This window comes from Pholcus phalangioides, unplaced genomic scaffold, assembly GCF_987345545.1.
Source record: "Pholcus phalangioides strain wild (caught in Gottingen) unplaced genomic scaffold, Ppha-v1.0 ptg000021l_1, whole genome shotgun sequence".
NCBI classification, from domain to species: domain Eukaryota; kingdom Metazoa; phylum Arthropoda; class Arachnida; order Araneae; family Pholcidae; genus Pholcus; species Pholcus phalangioides.
Window position 1 is genome coordinate 12,748,236 of NW_028301614.1, and position 25,900 is coordinate 12,774,135.

Here is a 25,900-nt window from a genome sequence, read left to right on the forward strand (position 1 = left end):
GTCTTGCACAGCCCAATCTCTTCGACAATGCACAGAGCAAATTATAAGAAGACATGTAAGTTTTTTAAGAATGGCACTCTTTTGAGACCACTATAAAAGCACAGTGCAAAATGTGTAAATTACACACACACACAGTCCCATATAAATAAGTCAAGATAGCCCTGACTTATTTATATCGGTTTTGCGTTGTCCATCCCTTTTTTAAAAGGATGTGTTTAAATTTTAGCGCTCAATGTCAGTGTAATTGTTTTTTGACAAATGAAGCACCTTCATTTCTAGCTCTTGCTGATCATTGCAACTATTGCTTATGCCTCTGCATGCCCTAAAAATACAGAAGACAACTGAATGTTATTGGGTATCATCAGAGTCACAAAACCTAGGATAGGCCTATGTACCCAACTGCTTTATTATGCAAACTGTTGTGTCACCTATACACAAAATGTGCACCATAATTTTGAATGATGACTGCTAGTCACTGTCCAAGACAATGAAGTAGTAAATACAAAATTATTTTTTTTCAATCAGGCAGATGTTTTAATGGCTACTCTACTTATTGAACCCTCAAACTAAAGCAAATGAAAAATTAATAAACCACCAAATGGTATACATACACCCCCCCCCCCCCCACAAATAAGTTTAAAAACGATACAATTTCTGCTTTGGCAGAATCATTAATTGCAATCCACTACATTCGTATTATTTGGCATCATATCGATGATTCTTTCCTCATTTAAAATCAATTATATGAATTTTGTTGATAGGTTTTGGTGAAAAAGTAAGAAAAGTAGGACATTTTACCAAAAAGTAAAATAAGTGGAAGCCCTGTATACTCCATCAAGTAGAGTAGCTGGCCCAGGGTTCGTAAATATCGTGATATTTTGATATACATCCGATATTTTTGATAATGAACATTTTCAGGATAGATGGCCCACACTCATGTCGAGCTTGGCCCAACAGTCATTCGCAAATATTTGCCTTCTCCTGATGCAAAGAAGCAGCAGCAACATAGGCTGGCTACATACTGGCCTAGCTTGGCTCAATATTCCTTCCAAATATTTGCTTCCAAAGCACTCTCCATGTTATGAGTGTTGGCAGTCTCTGACCAATGTGTGGCCAGACAAATTGGAAAATCTGGAATGAGGGCGGCACATTTGATTTGAAAGTTGTAGTGTAACAACTCCTGTCAGGGAGACTTGTCACCATTGTTCTCAGGAAAAGGCTTTCCTCCCAATTGACTCGATCAAGCCCACGGTTAGAACGAAAGTGTGTTAAAAGCTGGAAGGTACTGGTTGTTCTGTTTGGCCAGTCTTCCAATATCTTCCAGCCTCCAACATTTGACCATCATTGCCAATTGTGGAACACGGCCACACTCTTTGCCCATGACCAACCCAAGAACGTATTGGGCCAGCTTTGATTGACACATGTGGCCCTGGGTTTAAGGGAAATCCTCCTGTTCACAAGCTAACCATGATAAAACCCCTCTTTTGCGGCCAAATAATATTTTCCCTGGTAAAATTATATTTAAATAATGCATTTCAAAGCCCTGCCTAACGGTCACCCTCAGATACGACCACTATTTTCATCATTCATTCCATTGAGCTAGAACTCCTGTAGAGATAAACATTCCCTTTGTTCAAATATTCTCTCTTCATCCCATATATATGTGATTCCTCATATGAAGTTTCTGTAATAGAGCTGTGCCTTATTATTGCTTCAAAAGTTGATTTTTAGCTCTTACGACTCATTTGAACCCACTTACCTATTCAAAAATTTCTTGTTTTCTGGTTTTCTGACTTCGAGGGATTTTAATGAAAATAAACAATTTTGTTTGTTCTAATTTTCATTAAAAAATATGCCTGTACTAAAGGATAATACCTAATATTTGATCTGTTAATCATGTTGATCAGTATTATTGTAAAACTCTAAAGGAAAATTTGAATGGTGAGTGAAACATACAAAATAAAGTTCTATTTAATTGGTAGGGCTTCATCATACTTTGAACAAAAATACAGCGGCTTAAACGAAACAACATACATGTTTCCCAGTTAACAGTTTTTTCAGGCCATTTTCTGGGAGCAGCTTATTGACAAGACTGGCAATTTTTTTTTAGGTTTTATTGTAAATTAAATTATGTATTTGTACAAAAGTAGGCACAACACTAGTTTCACAAGCAATTTCTAATTTATGCAATTAAAAGAGTTTATTTCAAAATGAATAATTTTAAAGGTTTCAATAGGAACCCCTTTGTTTGCGAAACCAATCTTTATAGTCAAATTTTTTTGTCCCACTGGCATCCACCAAAGATGTTTTTAATGTACAAGATAAAATTGATTGAGTTCAAAGACTTTCACACAATTGAAAGGAAGCAGCCACCACAAAATTGACTAGCTTCAGATTTTATGACGAAATCATTCACTAGAGCAGCACTTATATCAGATACAGCTTTCCCGTTTCTTTCACAAATTAGTTTTTTTTTTCAATACTAATTGGACCAATGCCTATAAAATTCTGCCCATGAAAAATAGGCTTTTTATGCCAAACAACTTTTGCTCATTACCCTATTTTGGAAACTTTGTAAGAATCTGTAGTTATATTTACATAAGTTTGGCTTTTGAACTGGATTGTTTATACAAAAACTTGTAATTTCACTTAATGAAATTACCAAAAATATTAATATTGTGGCCAAGCTATAAATATCAGCTAATGTTTCACTTTAACTTTTGCAATAAAGTAAATACATATAGATTTACCTGACTTTGATCTCTGTCTTCTCACACAGATCTCCAGATAACTGACTGATGAGAGAGAGGAGAACATGCTGTGCAAGGGGTGCAGCATCTGGCCCAAATGCTTGATCCACGCTCACATTCTCGCATAAAAATAAGACCAACTTCACATCCACTGCACAAAGTGCCTAGAAATAAATATCAAACACATCTCTAAAAATTAGGATGGAAAATAAAAAACATATTGTATATTCACAACATTATGAGGATCACCTCATAGCAACAAAATTGGTTAAGATAAATGTAATAAATATACTTAGCCATTTAAAAGGCTAAAACCTAAAGATGTTATTTTGCTATCACATAGTGGCAACGGTGCTTTTGTAAACACAACACAATGTTTTTGTGTCTCCAGCAAGTAAGATATTCGTGCATTTTCACGCCAGTGCTTAGATTATGTATCTCCACATTTAAAGTAATAAATAATCAGTTATATTAATGTTAAACCAGTTCTGGAAACATTATACTACTACATTAAACACTACCAATACTTGACATGTCTTTCGCAATCAGAGTTAGAAAGTTTCTTCTGAGGTAGAAAAAGCTGGCCGTAAGAAATAGGTTTTTTTACAGTTGATGCAGAGGAAATCGAAAAAACTGGTTAACACTAAATTACTTCATTTCGTAATCATGCAATAATAATTTACTGCCGCTGTGGTGGTCGAGTGGTCATAGTGATGGACTCGCATCGCGGGGAACCGGGTTCGAGCCCCACCGTCACCACAGTGGTGGTCGGCTGAAGTTGGTGTTCTGTGGTTCCCAACTTCGAGGCACAAATGCGAGCCGATCTCCCAGTTAAAAAGTCTTGCCACAGAAAGCAACAGTCCTACAAACAGTACAAATATTCAGTCACTACATATCACTCCCTTCACTTCTGAGATATAGATGGCAGCACTGAAAAATCATACACAGCACTAGATACGCACTCAGACTATTAGGTACACGCACTTACACTTCCGGCACAACTCACTAGGTAGTAAATTGCCTATGGCAATAGACCTGAGTTGTGCTCGGTTTGAAAAAATAAATAAAAATAATAATAATTTACTGCCGCTGTGGTGGTCGAGTGGTCATAGTGACGGACTCGCATCGCGGGGACCCGGGTTCGAGCCCCACCGTCACCACACTGGTGGTCGGCTGAAGTTGGTTTTCTGTGGTTCCCAAATTCGAGGCGCAAATGCCAGCCGATCTCCCTGTTAAAAAGTTTCGCCGCAGAGAGCAACAGTCCTATAAACAGTACAAACATTCAGTCATTACACTTCACTCACGTCACTTCTGAGATATAGATGGCAGCACTAAAAAATCATACACAACACTAGATACGCACTCAGACTGTTAGGTACACATAGTTACACTTCCGGCACAACTCACGAGGTAGTAAATTGCCCATGGCGGGCGATAGACCTGAGTTGCGCACGGCTTGAAAAATAAAAATAATAATAATTTACTGCTGTTACTAGGAGTTTATTAATCACTTATCCTTCATCTATGATTATATACGGGTCATTCCCAAAAAAGTGTACAAACCATTTCCGAGACTTTAGAATTTTTTTACAAGCTTTCAGAGCACTCTGGTAGTAATTTAAATTTTTTTTCTACAATATTTCATTTAATTCTCCGTCATATGGTATTTCTTAATTTGTTTCAGATAGCATCTAATTTTTTTAAAAAATCATTGTTGCTAAACCTCAAAATCTGGCTGTCCCAGCTTGAAAAAGTGTTAAACAAAAAGACTTGGTGCAAATCTCTGGAATTTTTTTTCAAAAAACTTGGAATCACGTTTTATATATGTTCTATAGAAGAACAAAATTGTGAAAATTTTTTTTTTTCTTATAAAAAACTATTTTTTTGTTCATCCCCGAAAATTTTCCCATTTTAAAATGTCCACTCTGTTACGGTGTCATTTGGGAATTATATTTTTATTTCAGATGAAATCTGATAACACTTTTGAGCTCATTGAAAGGTTTACTTTTAATGCTAAATCAACAATTTTGGATGACTTTTGCAAAACGACTTAATATTCACATTGTCTTTAATACCAGATTTTTCTCTGATGGATGTCCACTCTGTTACGTCATTTCATAAATATTTTTTTTCATCTAGATATGCTCCAAAATATAAAAAAAGTTTTCATCATTCATTTAAATTTATAATGAAAAAAAAAATAATTTAGGCTGATTTGTCCCCACTCTGTTATGTCTTCCAAAAACTCAAGCAATGCAATAGAATGGAAACTACGGTTTAAAGTAAATTTTTCTTAGCTAAAAGGTTTTCAAGGTTTCAATTGAATTTAATAAGTTATCTATTCAATTTAAACCCTTTACCACATTCTCCATCATGTTATTTTTTCAGTTCAATACGAAAGTACAGTAGTACAGATCATTAAAATCACTGCCAGGCACAGATCCATGGAGATGTGTCATAAGGGACATTTTAGTATGAGTGAAGGTTGTTATATGACAATATACTGTATTTTATGGGACGGAACCATTATCTTCTTATATTTTTGTTTCCAGGCCCAAGTCCAATCTGGATCACTTATATGAGAGGCATAAACATGAGATTTATTACCAACATCGAATTACTATTCAATTTCAACAAAAACTTTGAAATAAAAGAAAAATCATCTTGATAATATAAAATACAGCTGAGCAAGTCCAGTGTCCACTTTGACCAGATTTTAATAATTTTACCAGACCAATATTCAAACTACGAAAAATGGTGTACATGTTTTTAGAATTTGGTCATGGGATGGATGTTTTTCAAAGGTTATAAGATGAGTTTCTGGGTCACCTATCACATTTTGTATACAATTTTTGGGAAAATAAAAGTGTATTTGCATGGCCTATTTAGAATATTTGAGATATCTTTCTCTCAGTTAAACATTTCTGTGTACTCTGTTACAATGATGTCCACTCTGTCACGGGAAGCATTTTTGTAGTTAACTGGCAGAAAAATTTAAGAACACTTCAAACTAATATGTTAAATTATAAATTATCAACCCATTGTCTGTCACAAATAAAAAGTTTTGATTTTAAGTAGCTAAATATACATAAAAAGCTTTTCCATGTGCTATTTCGAAAAAATCATGAAAAACCATCAAAACAGAAAAAAAAAGTCAAAAAAATTTTAAACTGCATTTTTTCAGCATATGTGTAAGAAATAAGCTGATTTCATTATTTTAAGAGATAAAAACAGCAGAAATAATAATTTTTTTTATAGTGGGGTTTTTTTGTTTTTTTTTTGGTTTACGTAACAGTAGACAAAATCCATGATTTTTAATCATGAAACCCAAAAAATAAAATATTACAAAATAAAAGTAAAAAATATTTATGAAATATCAAACTTCAAGTCATTGGCTATAATTTGAGATCAGTTTTATTTTGAAATTCAATTTTGAATTTTTCATTTCAAAAATGTGGAATGTATACTTTTTTGGGAATGACCCATAATCTTTAAATTACCTTTAAAACTTCAAAATTTCTTTTTAAACCCGTTGAAATTGTGGAACAACTTGGAAGAATTTCAACACATTCACAAGCTTTTGAGAATTTCAGACAGGGCTTGACAAATCCCAGGCACCATGGTGACCAGAAAATTTGTATCGGAGCATTAAATTTCCTACATGGGATTTTAAATTGGAGTATAAGGTTGAAACAAAAATTTTCCGATTTATTTACAGAATGTCTTTCAACATGAAAAGGGCAGGGGGGGGTCATTAGGTCTCAGAAAGTCACAAACATATTAAGGACTGTTTTTCATGAGAAAAAAGCATGCTTGGCTACTAGGAAATTTCACTGGTGTCTAAATATTTTTTTTATTTGTCAAGTCCTGATTTCAGATAGTGAAATCTCTGTATAACAATACTGTGCAGATGAAAAAAATATATATCATAGTAGAGGGATTTATTGCTATATTGAGCACTGTTGTAGTGAAGTTACACTGTGTTTAACACTCATTCCCATATTATTGGATTGAAATTACTTTGAAAAATATCACTAAAGTAAATTTATGGAAAGCATACACAGTTTGTAAAATCACAAATGACTACTTTTTTCAAAAGTTCCTTGCCTCCAGTTGCTGTTCAGAATTTATCTATCTTCGTTATTAATACAAATACAACGCCACAACAGGCAAAATGCCCAACGAGGTGGCTGAGAATATTACTATCAATCTCATTATTTTATCTATCTTTGTTGTTCAGAATTTAATGTTTGCTGTTCAGAATTTAATGTTTGCTGTTCAAAATTTAATGTTTGCTGTTCAGAATTTAATCTTTCGCTCCCAAAATTTAGGATGGATAAGGCATGCAAACAAATGATGGGGGGGGGGGGGGGACACCATGACAAGTTAAACACGTTGCCTAAAGCAATGACATCGTTGTTACAGTAGCTATTATAGCATCAGACATAAATATCAATCATACAATGTCCAAATAACATTGATATCACTACCTTGACTATAAAGATAACCATTGAAGATAAGTATATACTGAAGGTATCAGTTTTACCATCTATCATTGAATAATGTGAATCAATCATCAAAAGCTATTACAGTGCCAGGCCTGATAAATATGAATAGGTATGATTGGGGATGAACTGTCTCTGAGACAGTCCATTCCTCTGGAAAAGAGCACAAACCCTCCTAAAATGGGCGGTCAGCAGTCATGTCTGTCTGTCTCTAACTGGATTAGTTCTGTTTTGTTACAATCAGCACAGATGGTGAAAAGAGCCAAGAATTATAATGCACACCTAATACTGCTGTAAATTAAATTTAAATTTGACCTCTATCCATCCAGAATAAAATAAATGACAATAAACCTTGAAAAAATTATTACCTTCATGATCAATATCACAATAAATGGCTGTCTATGTGAAAAAAGATGATGCGAAGTTCTGTTTGATGGTTGCTACTGTTTTATACTAATTTGAATTATGACTCATAAGAAACTTGGTTTTTAAACTCATATGATCTATAGTCCTTGAAGCGTTTCAAAAATATTATGCCTCAAGCCTAAGAGAAGAGCTTAAACTTGATCTCAAAATAAGGAATCATACAATAAAATTTTAAAAATTCAAAATTCATCACAATACCTTTTGAAACGCTTCATTGATTTGGCCTTGCCTAGCTAAGTGGAGCAACTGTTGTGGGCTTGCTGTTGCTTCGTTCTGTGGAGCAGGAGTAGACGCTTGAGATCTGACAACTGCGGCAATGGAAGAAGCATTCTCTGCAACAGCTCTCTGTACAGCCTCTTGAACGGTTTGCTTGACTTTGGACAATAGAACTTCATGCTGCCTGAAAAAAGAGAAAAAAAAACATCAAATACAAATACAAATACAACGCCACAACAGGCAAAATGCCCAACGAGGTGGCTGATAAAAAGATGCCCATAAAAATATGGTTGTCATATGTTTCAAAAATACAGCAACCCAATTAAAAATGCAATTAACACAAATTACAAACAATATATACACATGATAAAATATTATACAATGCCCATAAAGAATACTTATGGTTGTCTTATTCTAAGAATGGATAGCTTCTCGATTTACCCCAACATGTTTATCGTATTTCTTTTTAAACGTGTCAATTGTGTTACAATTTACTACCTCCGGGGGTAAGCTATTCCATTTATTAACAACCCTATTGGAGAAAAATTCCCTGCGACACCATAACCTTGCATTGTCCCTCACCAATCGATACTGGTGTCCCCTTGTAAAAGCAGTCGATTGGCGGTGTACTAAAAGTTCATGGTCCATCCTATCCATCCCATTGAAAATTTTGAACACTTCGATCATATCTCCTCGACACCTGCGTTCATCCAGTGTAAACATATTCAAAAAATGAAGTCTCTCTTCATACCTCAAGCCCCGTGTGCCAATAAGGACACGCGTAGCTCTTCTCTGCACCCCTTCAACCAAGTCTATGTCCCTCTGTAGGTATGGTCTCCAAAACCTTACAGCATACTCCAGTCCAGGACGAACTAAGCCTCGAAAAAGCGGAAGAATGACTTTAGGAGAACGCGAAGAGACCTTTTTGAAAATTAGACCAAGCATTCTATTCGATTTTTTGACAACCGCTGAACAATGTTCAGAAAACTTAAGTCGCTCGTCAATGAGAATTCCCAAATCGGTGACTCTAGTTGCATCCGGGATAGTGACACCATTCAACTCGTAAGAGAACCGTGGGTTGTTCGAACCAAAATGAGCGACCATGCACTTATCTACGCTAAACGTCATGCTCCATTCATTTGCCCATGCTGCAATCTTGTTTAAGTTGGTCTGGAGCAACTCCCTATCGCTTTCATTTCCGATTACCCCCATTAGCTTCACATCATCTGCGAATTTGCTAGTAATTCCATCGATACCCTGATCGAGTTTGTCGATAAAAAGTGAAAAAAGTATGGGGCCAAGGACACTTCCCTGAGGAACTCCACTTGTGACGTCTGTCCAACCAGAGAATTCCCCGTTCACCATAACTCGTTGCGACCTATCTCTTAACCACGATTCTATCCAATTCAGCAAGTTGCCCCCTATTCCAATCTCGTGTAAACGCTTCAAGAGTTTGCCATGTTGGACCCGATCGAATGCCTTCTGGAAATCAAGGTAAACAACGTCGACATTTTTGCTCTTACCCAAAGCCTTAGTCACGTAATCATAGAAGCAAAGGAGGTTAGTTACACATGACTTCCCCTTCCTGAACCCATGCTGATTATCCGACAATACATTATTCTCGTCTATCCACTTCACAAACTGCCTTTTGATGATAATTTCCAAAATTTTCGAGAGGGAGCTCGTCAAACTCACTGGACGATAATTAGACACCACTTCTCTACTACCCTTCTTAAATATCGGAACAACGTTAGCCAGTTTCCAATCTCTCGGGACGATACCCTCAGCAACACTACTCCTGTATATCTGTGCGACTGGCCCCAACAATTCATTAGCACCTTCCCTGAGAACCCTGGGATAGATATCATCTGGTCCTGGTGCTTTGCTTGCACATACATTTCTTAGAAGATTTAGGACCTCCACGTCTTCAACTTGAATATCGTTGAGCGTTTTATTACCCCATGCAACACCCGTATATCGAATATCATTATCTCCATTAAAAACCGACGCGAAAAAGTCATTGAAAGCACTACACATGCCTACATTGCTCTCTACTTTTGAGCCTCCTATCGAGAGGGGGCCAACTGTCCCCTTACATCCATTATTGACGTATCGAAAAAATGATTTTGGGTCAGAGCCAATGTTATCTGCCAACCTAGATTCAACTTGCTTTTTACTATCCCTTATCGCTTTCTTCAACAGTCTTCTTTTATCAGTAAACAATGATAGGTCACCTCGTCCACTTTTATACTCTCTGAATGCTCTTTTCTTTTCAAGATAAAGGTTCCGCACGCTATCCGTGAACCATAGAGGGTGTGATGTACAAACACGCTTTTTTCGAACAAAGGGTATGACGTCGTGCAAAACAGAGGACAGCTTCGTACTAAATTCTTCCCATTGACTTACCACCCCTACTGATTCCAACCGGTCTTTGAAAACTTCCGCTAACCTTCTTCGCAAAACATCAAAGTTAGTTCTCCGAAAACAAGGAACCAGTCTTTTGTTATCAACCTTACCCGAGGAAAAGTTACAGTGAAATCTGACGATACGATGATCACTGGAAGAAAACTCTTCCCCCACCGAAACATGTTCAACTAGATCCTCAGAACTAGTAAGAACTAAATCCAAAATAGCAGTACCCCTAGTGGCTTCTGATACATGCTGATACAAAAAATTTTCGAGCACCAACTTAAGAAAGTCTCTTTCATACTGATTTCCAGATGAAAGGTTCTCCCAATCAATACCCGGGTAATTGAAATCCCCTAGTATGAGAACCCTCTTTCGCTTACACCTGTAGGAAATTTCATCATGCATTTTGGCGATATAGTTTTGATCCCTATTCGGTGGATTGTAACAAACCCCAACAATAAGCTTATGACGTCTTTTGTTCTCAAGTTCAACCCATATGGTTTCAATATCACTTCTCTGCACGTTACACTCTCTAGCCTTGAAACATGATTTCACGTATATAAACACTCCACCCCCTTTCCTATCAGATCTATTTCTCAAAAAATTATCGTATCCGGAGATGTGTAAGAAAGATTCATCCCCATCGTTTGCCCAAGATTCTGTAATGGCTATAAGATCCAAGTCCTCCACAACTATCATAGTTTCTAAAAAATCTTTCTTATTACCCAAGCTCCTGGCATTTATTAACACACATTTTAATTTGCCCGGTGGTTTGTTGTCAATCGAGAAGCCATCCAAGTCAGAGGTGGGTAATTCCCCGTCAGTACTGTTGTGATTATCATTAACTAACCCGCATTCCCGACTACGTGGTCTGGGAGTAAAAAACCTGACCTAAGACTATCGTAAACCTCCCAGACCCCTCTCTTATTTAGATGGATCCCATCCGAACGAAGCCACCTATCGGTAAATGCGGGAAGCTCCAAGAACGTGACCCCAAGTGAGGAGCAAATGTCCTTCAGGCCTATATTGAATTGGTGGATCCTACTCCTATATCAAGAATCCTCTAGATTAATAAATTCATAAAAAATATATTCACAACAGTTACACACATTTTTTTATGAATTTTACACATATTGTAACTGAAAACATGATTAAAATCATATATAATGATATTTTAAAAATAAATATGATACATAAGATGATAAAATCTGTTCTCTCAGGGTTATAATCTAGAATCTTATAATCTACACCTCTAACAAATGACACAAAGTCGATCACAATGTCGCTGAAGTTGATGCCAAGATTGCAGATTTCACGCAATTTACAAGAAATGTGCGACTTTTTTCCCCTAATTATCATTTTCTACTGTGAACAATGTTATTTTACGTTCAGCAAAATAAATAAAAGCAGCAATAAAAAAAATAAAAAAACACTATTTATAAATATCCTTTAACAATATTCTATTGCAATATAGCAATGCCCCAATCATTTGCTTCACAAAAAATAACTTTCATTCATTGAAAGCTGTGCATCAATATACTTGGTATATGGCTTGAACGCTTTTATTCTCGTGGAAACAAATGATCTGATTCACTTCCACTTCGCAATGAGTACAATGGGACACATATAACAAATCACAAAGACATACCTATTGGCTATGACAGCATCGGCTTGCATTCTTTCAGAATGCAATAGGTTTTGCGTGTCAGCTACTAATCTTTGAGTCATCTCTTGAAACCGAGTTGTGGTAGCTTCACAGTTGGCAAGGATCAGCTGCTGATGCTTTTCCAATTTTTCTATGTCTGTAATAAAGTATTAAAAACATTAAAAAAAAGTATTTTAAAAAAAGAAATCCTTAAACATTTTACTTTTTTGTATATATTCCAGTCACTTGTACATGACTAATCTGCAAGAAAAAATGTTTCTGGAAGTTGTTATTCTTCATAATCATTGTATAAGCTATCAGGCATAGATTATCACAACGAAATTTCATAGGTTGGGGAGAAAGGTACAAATTTTGCACTGGAAACTAAGTGCTGTTGACTTTCATTCTTTTCTCTTTCTGTTGAAATAACATGAATGTTTATACACTCGTGTGCAAAATAAAGAGAATTTGTACATTGTGTCTGTGTTCACAAAAAGTACTGAACCAAAGGTACTAATAATGCCACAGAATATTCAGTGTCAAATACATAAGCGTACACATACGTGTGGGTGGAGCTGTGACCACGGAGAGATAAGGGCATGAGGCATTTTTCACAATTCATGTGCTCGTACTTCTTGGTGACATTCGCTGTGTTTCTCGCAAGAGTTTGGTAAATTTTATAAGCTATCAGGTAAAATGAGTAGCCACAAACGTATGGATGACTGAATGAGATGGGGAATTGTCTGTAGATTGGAGGCAGGGCAATTACAAGTGCAGGTGGCTACAGAGCTTGATATGTTGTCTGCAATTTGTGGAAACAGTTTCAGGACATTGGATCCATATCGAGACCTTGACAGAATCATCAAAGAGCCACAATGACCAATGAGGATCGTTATTTGGCACTTTCAGCGAGGCGCCACAGGACCGCAACAGCCTCACAGCTCTCGCGTGAGATGCATGCTGCCACTGGAACTCGAGTTTCACAGCTTACTGTTGCCCGAAGGCTTCATGAGAGAGGGCTTTATGCCAGAAGACCTGCTGTTTACATCTCACTAACTGCAGCACACAAGAGAGTGCGTTTAGCATGGTGCAGACAACATCAGCTTTAGACCAGACTTCAATGGAGCACCATGCTCTTCACAGACGAGTCGAGATTCAGCCTGAACACTGATTCTTGACGTACACTCATCTGGAGAGAGCCTGATACCCGATACCATCCCTCCCACATCAAGGAATCGGACCACTATGGGAGGTGTCATGGTCTGGGCAGGCATCATGTTGGAATGTTTGACGCCCCCCCCCCCCCCATGTGTTTGGCACAGGGTCCGTGACTGCTAGACCGTATAGACAGGAGATCTTGGAACCCTATGTTTGACTTTTCAGGGGCGCAGTTGGCCCTCGGTTCCTGTTCATGGATGACAACACTCATCCACATCGGCTCACCTGGTCAACTATTATCTAGAAAGTGAGAATATTCGGCGTATGGATTGGCTAGCCAATCTCCTAACCTAAACCCCATAGAACATGTCTGGGACACTCTTGGAAGGGCAACTGCATCTCGCCATCCCCCTCCGAGAACCATCCCGGAACTGAAAACTGCATTGCTGCCGGAGTGGAACTGACTGCCACGGGAACTCCTCAACTGCCTCGTGTCTAGTATGCCATCGTGCTGTGTAACCTGTCTGACTGTGAGAGGGGACCATACCCCATATTAGACTCATTTTCAGTTCAATCTTACAACATGGATTTTGGACATTCCTGCAGTAATGAGCTTTACTGAAAATCATGCATGCATACTATGACTTTTGTATGGTACATCTCTTTCTAACTGTGTATTCGTACCAAATTTCATTAAAATCTGTCCACTAGTTTTTCACAAATTCAATATAATGTGCTAATTCTCTTAATTTTGCACACGAATGTAAATCTCAATGGCCTATTCTGGAGTAGTAACTTATATTTGTGGATAAAATCTGATTATTGCTGGAACTTTATGGTCATGATTCAAATAATGAATTATTTAAATTTTTCAGACATTATGCATAAATATCAGTCTAAGTCTAAAATGACAAATTTGATCAGTAATGTTGGTTATGTTTGCACATGTTGATAAATATAGGACTCCCACTCAAAAAATTAGAAAAAGTAAGATGGGGTGGGGGGACTACTTTACAGCACACAAACTCCGGGGTCATATATCGCCATACAGCAATTTCCAACTAGAGGAGTTGGTGAGAAATGAAGGCTCCATCCATCTGTGGTCGCCCCAGGTTTGGTACGTAAAGAACTTGCTTCTAACGTTCCATACCCGGATTCAACCCATGGACCTTGATAGCAACCTTCATAGTTGAAGACGAGCATCGAGGTCCAATATAAATAAGTCAAGGTGAACTCGATAATTTTATTGCATTGTACATACCTTTTTTTAAAGGATTTGTTTAAATATTAGTGCTCAAAGCCAATGTAATAATTTTTGGACAAATGAAGCACTTTCATTTCTAGTGGTTTGCTGTGCATGTCTTAAAAATACAGAAGACAATTTAATGTTATTGGGTATCATCAGAGTCACAAAACCTAGAATAGGCCTATGTACCCAACTGCTTTGTTATACAAACTGTTGTGTCACCTATACAGAAAATGTGCACCATAATTTTGAATGATGAATGCTAGTTACTGTTCAAGATCATGAAGTAGTAAATACAATTTTTTTTTTCCATCCAGACACAAGTTTTCAATAACTACTCTACTTGTTGAACACTCAAACTAAGCAAATGAAAAATTAATAAAACAAATGGTCCACATACACCCCCCCCCCCCCACAAATAACTTTAAAAAAGGATACAATTTCTGCATTGGCAGAATTATTAATTACAATCCACTACATTTGTATTATTTGGCATTATATCAGATTCCTTCTTCAATTAAAATCAATTATATGAATTTTGTTGATAGGTTTTGGTAAAAAAAATAGGAAAAGTAGGACAAAACCGAGAAAGTAAGAAAAAGTAGGACGAGTGGGAGTCCTGTAAATATGAGGAAAGTCAACATTAATAAGACTGATGAAACTTTATTTTTCTATCTTCTTTACATTTAATTTTTATGACGAAATATGTGTATTGTATTGTATGTATCATGTGCAGGCAAAAAATGTAAATTCATGAAGTGAAGAGAAAAGGTGATAGTTTTTCCCATACTTATCAAAATTAATAACTTCATTTGGAAATTATGCAATATGATAAATGTAGGGAAATTTGAATTTACCAAGATGATTGACAATTATGCATAACCATTAATTTATCACACATTTACGGTAACATATATACATACATACAGTCAAACCTCATTAGTGCATCACCTGGTTAATACGTCACTTCGCTTATCGCGTCACTTTTGGGAAGTCCCAATTGTCCTCAGGCAGGAATTGGCACAGCTATGGCTTACTCCGTTTAATGAGTCACTCCGCTTACTAAGTCATTTTTGCTCTCTCAAGAGTGACTCGTTAACGAGGTTTGACTGTATATGCACTGTTTCTGAATAATGTCAAAACCCTGCAAATTATACCCTGCAGTTAAACAAATTTTTAGTCCTTTGAGGTATATTATAATAGGTTTTGACTGTATATAATTTGCAATTCATTTGACTTACACTCTTGGACACCCTGAGTGAAGACTTCATTTAACTGTGAGAAATACAACTGGCAGCATTTGTCTAAGGAGCCAACAACATGATTTTGAAAAACCTCTTTGCAAGCAATTTGAATGCTTTGCTGAAGTAAGTTGGCAGATGCTTGAGCCAAGTTATCACCAAATGCCTGGAAAACACAAACATAAGTCTGAGATGAGAAGAAAAAAAAAAAATTACAATTACACTGATTTAAGCTTATGAACCCTCACTTTTCTGAAAATCATACATCAACCCCCCCCCCCCCCCCCCAGAACCATGAAACTCATTCGTGAATTTTGTCAACTGCTTATAACACCAGACGTTTTGGAATATCTGCCAGTGCTCATGTTTTAAGAAACAATTTTTGAGTTTGTAGCGGAACTCATTTTTTTCCCCCTCAACCAAGTTCTCTTTAAGTGAAAAAAAAAAACTTCGATGTAATTCACATGTAACAAACCATGGGTTTGTGTTGAACATGAGAAATATGTAAGAGGAATATTTATGGTAAATTTATAAACATATTCACTATAACAGTTTATAAATTATCAGGGGTGCAAGTGCCCCTCACCCATTTTGGAGAGCAAACATTCATTTTTGGAGCAGATATTTTGAAAATGGAGCAGAACTAAAAACTAACAATATCTGCAATATAAGGAGTAATTTTTTGTGAAATGCCAAAAGTTTTGCTAAAAGTTGTTGGAACAAATAATTCTAACAAATTTCCTTCACAAATTAAAGTCCATTTAGATTTTTTCTGAATTATCTTATCTGTCACTACTAAAACAAGCATTACTGAAATGACAAATAAAAATTATTAGACTCTTCTCAAATTAACCACCATGCATACTGAAAACCTAGGCTGCAAGAATTTCTGCTGCTTGAACACCAAAATCTTATTCATCCTGATATAGCAAAAAAAGTGTGTGCAGAATACAATAAGCGCTTCCGTGAAAAAAAGTAAGCTTGTCACAGAATTTAAAGAAATGATTAAATTTAAAAAAGTGAAATGCAAAAAAACAAGAAAAATATAAATGCCTTATTTACTTAAACAATTTTTCACCATAATAGCATGTTAATCGATTAAAAATATTTCTTTTTTTTCTGCTGTTTTCTCAGCCTGAAGCCTATTACAATATTTTCTATATGAATCACCAGTTGCTTTCAGAAGTTCCGCATCTCAATGACAATTTTTTTCAAATTGCCCTTGAACAAAAGATTTTGTGAGCCTTATTCCATTAAAGCATTAGATGGACAGATTTTTCACTGTTCAAACAGACTTTTGTTAACACTGAGCTCTCTTTCACTGTCTGCGTTACCATGTGCTAAAGATAAAAAAGCCTTCACCAAAACTGACAAAATTTTGAGTGCTGTTTCTAGGTGATACAATGTGCTGTTGGTGATACAATGTTAAGCAACATCCCACAATACTTGAGGGAGTGCGAAAAACAAGAAGAGAGGGTGCGAACATTTCATTCTCTCCGACATGTTTCGGAAAGGTAGGACATTTATATATAATAGGTATCTCACAGAAGTTATGTATAAAATGAGCATGCTCCTAGCACAAACTCTATCCTTTGACTATTGTTAAGAGCATGCCCCTCGCCCACCAATGCAGGGGCGGACCATGCAACCATAATGGGCGCTGCTCTAGAAGGGGTGCCAAATACAGTTGAAAAGGTGAAAAATATTTGTCGACCAAAAAAAAAAAAAAAGTAGTGCCAAAAATAATTCTGATTGGATAGAGATTTTTCTCCTTGAGCCACTCCTGTTCACCAAATCCGGATTTTTGCAATGTGAAATTATCATGATCGGCAATCACTGACGATAACCACATGATCGCATAGTGGCTACATAACAAAACTACGGATATTTTAGTTGAAGTTTTTACAGATCCCATTTTTCCCAATGATCTCTGAAAAATTTCGGTAATTTAAACGAATAAACCAATCCTCTTTTCGATTCTTCGCAAGGGCGCATGTGCAATCTTGTGGGAAATAAAGCGAATTTATGCTGTCTTTGAAAGCAGGTCAGTAGCAACGAAATTACCGTTATTTTCAGTATACAACCCGAAGGAGAAAAAATACTCTCCAAATCGGAAAATTCGGCATATTCATTCAGGGATTTCGATAGCCCACGGGTTATATCAATAACAGTACAGGACTTTGTACTTCAAGGTAGTAGAACTACTTTCAAAGGTCACGAGATAACATGATTGTGGTAAATGGTAAATGGTGTGAAGTGAAAAAAATTGAAGCTCTCCCTCTGTATCTTTTTCCTTGTCTCTGAAAGAACGCGACCTGTGAACAAAATTTTCATGCTTCTTTTTCCTAAATACCGGGTATTTGATGCACTACAGTGCATTAGCGGTACCTCTGCAAACCACAAACAAAAATTGGCACAAATGCACAGGGATTCGGCACCTTGGTGCACCATGTAGCAAGACAACCATTTTAGCGCAGTTTGGCGCTATTACCGCAGCTCTTGTACCCCTGAATCATCCAAATTGACTTCATCCCCAATTTCAGTCAAAATTATGAATTACTATGTGAAATTTATTATTGTGAAAAAAATTCAAAATAACAATTATGAGAAAATATGAGAATTTCTCGTACACACGGTTCATATCAATGAGTATCTTGAAGTGTCAAAACACGTAATGGGGGGGGGGGGAAATTCAGCTTATTATTGTTAAAAAGCATGTTACAGCCCAGAGAGCCAAATGTCCTGTATAATCAAGGAGTGTCTTTTTAAGGAGTCATGTGGATGACACACCAGCGGGAGCTGGCGGCTTGCTCATGTATCTTACGATGCATCACTACCATTTTTTGTTTTGTGTCATAGAAATTGTTCAAATAAATATTTTATAATTTTTGTGGAGTTTCAATACAGTCGAATTCCATTTTAACGAATACTGTTATAGCAAAAATCTTGTTTCAGCGAACACTTTTCTAATCCCCCACATAAGTTACCGCAGGAACAATGCAAGAATCTGGAATTCCTTTAAAACGAAATCTTGTTATAGCAAAGTGATTTCTCTGGTCTCTTCGAGTTCATTGAAACAAGATTTGACTGTATATTTATCAACAACATTGGCTTCCCCCCCCCCCACAGGAACAGTAATACTGTTTTATTTTTTGTTTTTTCAAGAGAAAAACGGCATAATTCTAGGAATTTCTGGGGGAAACTGTAAAAAGAGAAGCAAAAATGATGGAAATATGTCTTTATATATGAGATTGTTATATTTTCAACAATTTTGCATACATAGCCATTATTCTGTATGAGAATCGGTCGAGAAAGACAATTATTGATGCAATAGTCGAATTGTGGTTACAACTGAGTTTGACTGTACTTCACAACTCAAAGTGATGTGTTAAACATTATCCAGCTGTTTTTGGTTGTAGGTTAACATCTTATAACTCAATTCATTACTAATCACAGTTATCATATACAGTCCCCCCCCTGTCCTGCATTCATAGGGGTTTCATTCCGGGGGTGACCGCAAATACAGAAATCCACGAATAACAAAAACCATAGGTTTTTTTTTGTATATCTCATTTATTGAACATCATGAGAAAGAGCAGGGTGGCACAGAGGGAGAAGGAAATGTAAAAGAGGGTGCAGCTATTGTTGGTGATGTTTTCTGAAAGAACATTGTGATTTCTGTTTGCCGTTTCTTCTTCATATCATCATGTTGGAGTATGTTGACAAGGCTTCCTCCACCAAGTTTTCTACATGTGAAGAACATAAAATAGAGGGATCTATGTCATGAAAATAATCTATTGCTGATTTGAGCTTGCGAAGCTGTTCCGCTATGTTACTTGTGGTGAACTTGTCTTCTACTTCTTTATCTTGATCTTCTTCATCTGGTACCACTTCAGTTTCAGGACCAGTCAGCTGCATTAATTCCTCCTCGGTCAATATAGTATCAAACAAACTTTGAATAGCATGTATTTGCTCTCAAGGTACCTCCTGACTTCCGGAATGAAACACAGTTTAAACCAATCCAGGAAAAGGTTTTCATAGTCCAAGACTTTTTATTGTTCGTACAAAATACTGGGAGATTTGACTTATCCTTCCCTTCAATGCTCACAGATTTGAAAATGATGGTGGACTTCATCATGTACCCATACACATTTGTGCAAAACAACATAGTAAGTCTATCTCTACTCGCCTTAAAAAACCAGGAGCTCACTTTTTTTCTTTTGCTTAACTTCTCTGTGCCATTTTCTTCCAAAATAGTGTAGTTTCGTTAGCATTAAACACCTGCTGATGTGCATAACCCTTCTCTTCAATAATTTTCTACAAAGTCTTTGGAAATTTTCTAGCTGCCTCCATGGTTGGTAGAGGCTTAATCGCCAGTGATTTTTACATTGTGTAATCAAATCATTTCTCAAACCTATGAAACAACTTTTACTTGCATAAAATTCTGATGAAATAGACATTTTACCAGCCTTTTCCTTATGGAAGAGTAAAATTTTTCGCCTTTTCTGTTATAATATTACCATCAATTGGAATACCTTTTTGTATCAGTATTGTACAAAAAGGCACAAAAAAAGCATTTTCTGTATGAGAAACACACGGATGCAGCTATAGCTACGGCTGAATGAATTTCAGATTCCTTTTACTTGATATACCTCACCATAGATTCGTTGATTCCGTAATGGCAGACCACAGCAGGTATTGACTTACTTTCGCCAATAAATCCAATTTTTCTAGTCAAGTTTTCACTTTTATTTGTCTTTTCACAGCATTATCAGTAGCACTAGAAGAATGAGCCATCCTAAACAAAGCACAACTGAAATTTCATAAACAAAACACTTGAATGACAATTACTGATCCAATATTTTCCAATAAAGGGAAAAACTGCAAATACGGAAACCAAGAATATGAAAACTGTGAACATGGGGTCTGACTGTAAATACTAAAAAAATTGCTTAAAATCACCAGAGCAATCAACAAACCATTAAAATTTTTTATACTGCATTTCCTTACTTTGCTTCTGAGATGCTTCCCTAGACATTCTTTAAGTGCACTGTCAGTTGAGTTCAATTTCTGAAGAACCTCGCCCTGAAAATTCTCGATGAGCGCTTCCAAGCATTTTGTCATATCTGCAAATAACAATCAAATTAATCAAACAAATATCACACTATCTCAATTATGTACTGTAATAACTAAGCATGTATACAATCACTACCAAAAAAGAAAGAAAGTGTTAGTTCAAATGTTTCTATGCAATTTTTCTAACAATGTCTGGATAAAGATGTTTTTTTTTATCCAACATTGGCTAACTGAAAAAGTAAAATAAGTGATACAGTCAAATCCCGTTTTACAAATACTGTTGTAACGAAAACTTTTCTAATCCTTAAATAAGTTTACATAGCAGAGTTCATACAAAATTTCCTACATAAAAGTTACGGAGTGTTTAAGCAATTTTTAAGGAGTCATGTAAAACTTCATAACTTATGAGTTTTACAGCATAAAAAGGGTGGATACACATGCAAATTTATTTTGAATCTGCCACGCAAGCTTTTCCTCTTCTCAAAAAAGAAAAAAAAATGCAGAGCGATTCAGAAATTATAGCTTTTGATTTGTTACCCAGCATTATAAAATTCATAAAATAATTCACATACAGATAATCCACACTTTTTTGTTGTCACCAAAGTGTTTAAAAGTTTTGGTCAAAAGTATAACTCATCACAGCATTATATAAATTATAAACATTCTAAGTGATATTCATTCCCCTCAATTATTCAAAATAAAAAACCAAAGCTTTCAAGATTTTCCTTACACAATTATTTATACTCTGTATTCACGTCTCAGTGAAAGTGGATCATCTTGCACGTAAAAATATGCTTTGAATTTTTTTTTTTTTTTTTTTTTCAATTTTATGGGCATGATTCTTGCTGGCTTTTTGTTAGATAAAATCAAAGAAATTATTGCAAATAGCAGCACATTTCCGGAGCCTCAACATGACGTTTGGTAATTTAGCACTCGTTATTTGGTGACTTAACACATGCCCGTCATTTGGGGGGGGGGGGCTACATACAAGGTCAGCATACCTAAAAATGGTATATGTATATACAAATATATATATATACTAGCTACAATACCCGGCGCTGCCCGGGTTTTCTTCAATGAGGCTTTTTGGATCATGCGATATCTCCCTCTTTCTTTGAGGGGCATGCGAACCGTGTCTAAGTTAACCAATATGGCGACGTCCTGCGCGACTCATGAAAGAAACAAATCTAAATTTAAAGAAACGTAGAAATGAATAGTCCCCCCACTTTTTTTTTATGGGTGTAAGGTATTTCGATTCCCTCCCCCTGAACTTCAAGTTATCTATTTCTGCCTGTTTGAGCTTCCAAAAATGCTTAATTAAAGCTGTGGAATTTTTTCGATGCACTTTACGGGGGCCCATAACTAATTTTAAAAACGTCCTAAACTATATGAATTTATGCAAATAAATATCAAAAGACAATACGGAGAACTTAATTTTCATGCTTGAGAAGATATAAATAAAAAGTTGAAATCAATGTTATTACATGGATATCAAACTCAAAAGTAGATCCGGCAAATTATTCATATTTTTAATTTTCTGGGCTTCGTATCTCCAAGTTAATTCTATATTTCAAAAATCGAGAATTCAATTTAATTTTTAAAATTATTGATGTGGCAGGAAACCCCCCCCCCACTAAATTTCCGTATTTATGCAGTTAAATCGGGCAATTTTAATAGTGATTTCTATGAGGATCACCCTTTTCCTGACCCTCAAAGCGATGATGGTGATGATTATGACGTCTATTCAAAAAGCCTCATTACTGAGAGTATTGAAAATGTGGCAAACCATTATAAAGGCATAAACTATTATACATAACTGGCAGCATTAAAGAAGTGACAAACCATTGTAAAGACATAAACACGTCTGAAACTCATCGCTAGGGAACCACGGTAACCAAAGTAAACGTTCGGAAAGTGATTGTTGAGGCCCAAAAACCATTGTTGCCGGACAGTTTTTTGCCCATTTGGGGCATTTGCCCTGGTCTGACGAAATTTTAAAGTAGCCTATTGTTCAAGTCGGGTCCCATTTGGTATATATGCAAAATTTGGCGACGATCGATCTAAAATTGTAGATTTGTATAGAGAACATACACACACACACACAGAAAATCAATTTTATATATATAGATATACACACATACATTGAGTACATGTTCTTTGCTTCCCCCCCCCCCCCGGAAACAGTTGAAATGATGGCCCTGACTTAACACTCGTTATTTGACAAAGTTGTCAAATTAACATTCATAATTTTGCATACTAGCTCTTTTTACTTGCAGAATTTTTTTTTCACAAAACAACAGGATTGAACATGCCAGGAAAATCAAAAAATTGATTCAAGGAAAAACGTCTCTCTCTGATTTCATAAATTTTTCAGGACTTCCCAGCAGCTTTTCCAAGCAGAGATTGAATGAATTATCAGCTCGACATGCTTGTTCTAAAAAAAGCTGTCTTAGAGTGAAGTTGCAAAAGATAAGTAAAAATTAAATATTTTTGTTCAAATGAAAAAATATCTTTGTTAGTAAAGAGTAAGTATCTTTAGCTTGTAAATTGTGAAAAGCACGCAGTTAGCTCATGAGTTTTTCCCCCAATACAGTACTGTACTTTGCAGTAGTCAAACTACTTCCCAACAGAGATCTCTATTTTCCAAAGTCACGAGATAGAGCGACTACTGTTTGCCGATATGTATCGAAATTCAATTTTACTCCTCCGAATTTTGCAGAGGAGTGAAAATACTCCTTCAAATTTTGCAGAGGAGTGAAAATACTCCTTCAAATTTTACGCAATTTTTTTTTTAGTTTTTTTTTCAGTTTTTTACAATAAAATATTTTTAAGAATTATTTTTTCGGATAATTCTGAGTGGGACTATGGAAGATGGGAGGAGGGGAAGTGGTGCTGAAATAAGGAAGAATAAAACACGCTCTATCTTGGAAAAAATTGTTTTGCTGCATGCAGGAACAGTTTTTTGGAGTCCTTTTCCAAAAGTCCAGGAATTTGACAAGCAGAGTGAAAATTAATTACTTTTTATGGAGTTTTAAGCACTGTACAATAGGAACAATGTATTATGAATTCCGATATTATGAAATGAAAAATCTGTTATAACAAATTTAAAAACAAGTTTCTGAAAATCAACAAAAATCTGTTTCAGAGCTTGCTGAACTGTTGGGGGAAAATGGTTATTCTACAGCTTGTGAAGAGAAATTTTAACCATTACAGTGAGTGAAAAAGAAATCAAATCTGTAGTAAGCCATTAGTAGCACAGTACACCATTAGTGCTACACACATTTGGAATGTTATCATATTTCTTCTGTTTCAAAATGAGTGGTCTCGAAAGGAAATATTTTTCGATTAAAGAAAAACTTATGATTATTTTTAAAGCTGGTGTTGGATTAAATAAAAATAATGTGGCATTAATGTATGGCTTATCTCCATCTAATCTTTTAACAATTTTGAAAAATCAGACTGAGTTGGAATTTCAAATTCAAATAGAAGTTATAAGATCCCATAGAAAAAAGACTAGACACACTCAAATTTTCAAGATGTTGATGTAGCTGTCTTTACAAAATACATTCGTTCAAGACATTTTCTAGAAACATGGGCTACAAGGATTCAGGACATTCCAGAAATACGGTAATTACCAGCCCACACATATGAGAAAAGACTATGAAATTTGATGTGCTTTTGAATGAGAAATCTTTCAAGCATTGCATGCGTTTGAACACACACATGCAATTTAGAGGAATTTGTTTCGTCAGCTTCCACAATACTTGCACACAAAAACCATTACGGATTATTTGCCTCAAGCATATTAAGTAAGTAAAACTTATCCAAAAACATTCTAATTGATTTGAGTTAGTTGGAGTTATTTTTGAAATTTAACTTCATTTTTATTATCTAGAACATAAATAAGTAATTTTTTTCTTAGAATCAAATTCAACTACAACAAAAAAAATTTTAACGAATATTAAAATTTAAAATCAGAAATTTCTTCATAAAAAAATTCCATTATAATGAAGTGATTTTTTCCGCCCCATGGAGTTCGTTATAACTGGATTTGACTTGCACCTTGACCTACAAGCATTTTGTAAATAATTTAAGCAACCAAAATAAAAATGTCCGTTAAAATACACTTACAAGCATAAAAATATGTATATGAACTTACAATAATATATATATAAAGATTCTGCAAAATTCTGTTGCTATAAAATTTGGTTATAGTTGAGGATGTTTTTAAAAAATTGTTTTTGATGAAAAATTTAATTAGAGGCAATCAAATTCTGTGCATGAAGTTTTTATTTCTTTATGATAAGGGATGGCTGTACTTGATCGGGGAAATCGGGATAATTAACATGGGACATCTCACATTTTCAACAAATATGTGGCCAAATGTTGGTAAAATAATGAAATATTGTTATACCATCGGCGAGAAATAAAAATGCTACAGCAAGTCTACTAAAATATATTTCACTGAAAAAAATTAACTTGACAAATATGTGAGATGAACACAGTGAAACCCCTCTCAAAGGGCACTCCTCTTTTACGGACAATTTTTTTGTTTTGCAGGTGGCTGCAAAAGAAAGGTTTCACTGTATTTTATAATCATATTCATTTGAACGCGATTCATAACATGCAAATTACCTTCACTCCTGATTCTAGTAAAGATTAGGAATTGAAGCAAGCTTCGTTGAGAAAAATGGGACATTTTTATAAGAAAATAGTTGGCTGGGGGAAAATAAAAAAAATGTTTCATATAGTGGTCAATGAGTAATATATAAATCTTTTATTCAACATTAGATCTAAATAAAACAACAGACGAACATTCCCCGAATATGATCATCTCTAATCTTAGGAATTTCTCAGGAAAACTTCAATCATATGGAAAGAAAAGGAACGAAAAATTTGTTATCTGAGAAGACTGCTTTTCATACATGTTATAAGCAAGGTTCATTAACATTATTCTCGATGATAATCAGTTTTGACCACAAATTATTGACATTATAGCTAAGATGTCGTTACAACCAAAGTCGCTATAACCGAGTTTTACAGTGTATATATAATTATAACTAGTATAATTCTACAATGTGAAAGATAAACTTAAATAAGATGAAATAGAATTTAAATGTCTCGATGCTACCTGCTATCTTATATTAAGACAGCTGGAGTTTTTAAATATTGGGGAGGGGAGAAGGATTTCTTGTTTTAAACAAACATAATCAGTGACTCTACGGGTT

The 25,900-nt window shown here is 35.5% G+C and overlaps 1 protein-coding gene across 1 annotated transcript in view; it reads right to left on the reverse strand.

The window, feature by feature from the left end:
* Ge-1 (Enhancer of mRNA-decapping protein 4 homolog Ge-1) overlaps positions 1-25,900 on the reverse strand; it is a 152,624-nt gene that overhangs the window by 2,995 nt on the left and 123,729 nt on the right. The window contains exons 20-24 of the mRNA XM_089249021.1: positions 20,607-20,722; positions 15,597-15,762; positions 11,955-12,108; positions 7,880-8,081; positions 2,751-2,914 (exon numbers count right to left, since the gene is read on the reverse strand). Coding sequence (XP_089105147.1) covers positions 2,751-2,914; positions 7,880-8,081; positions 11,955-12,108; positions 15,597-15,762; positions 20,607-20,722 — 802 coding nt within the window. The remainder of the gene's footprint in view (positions 1-2,750; positions 2,915-7,879; positions 8,082-11,954; positions 12,109-15,596; positions 15,763-20,606; positions 20,723-25,900) is intronic.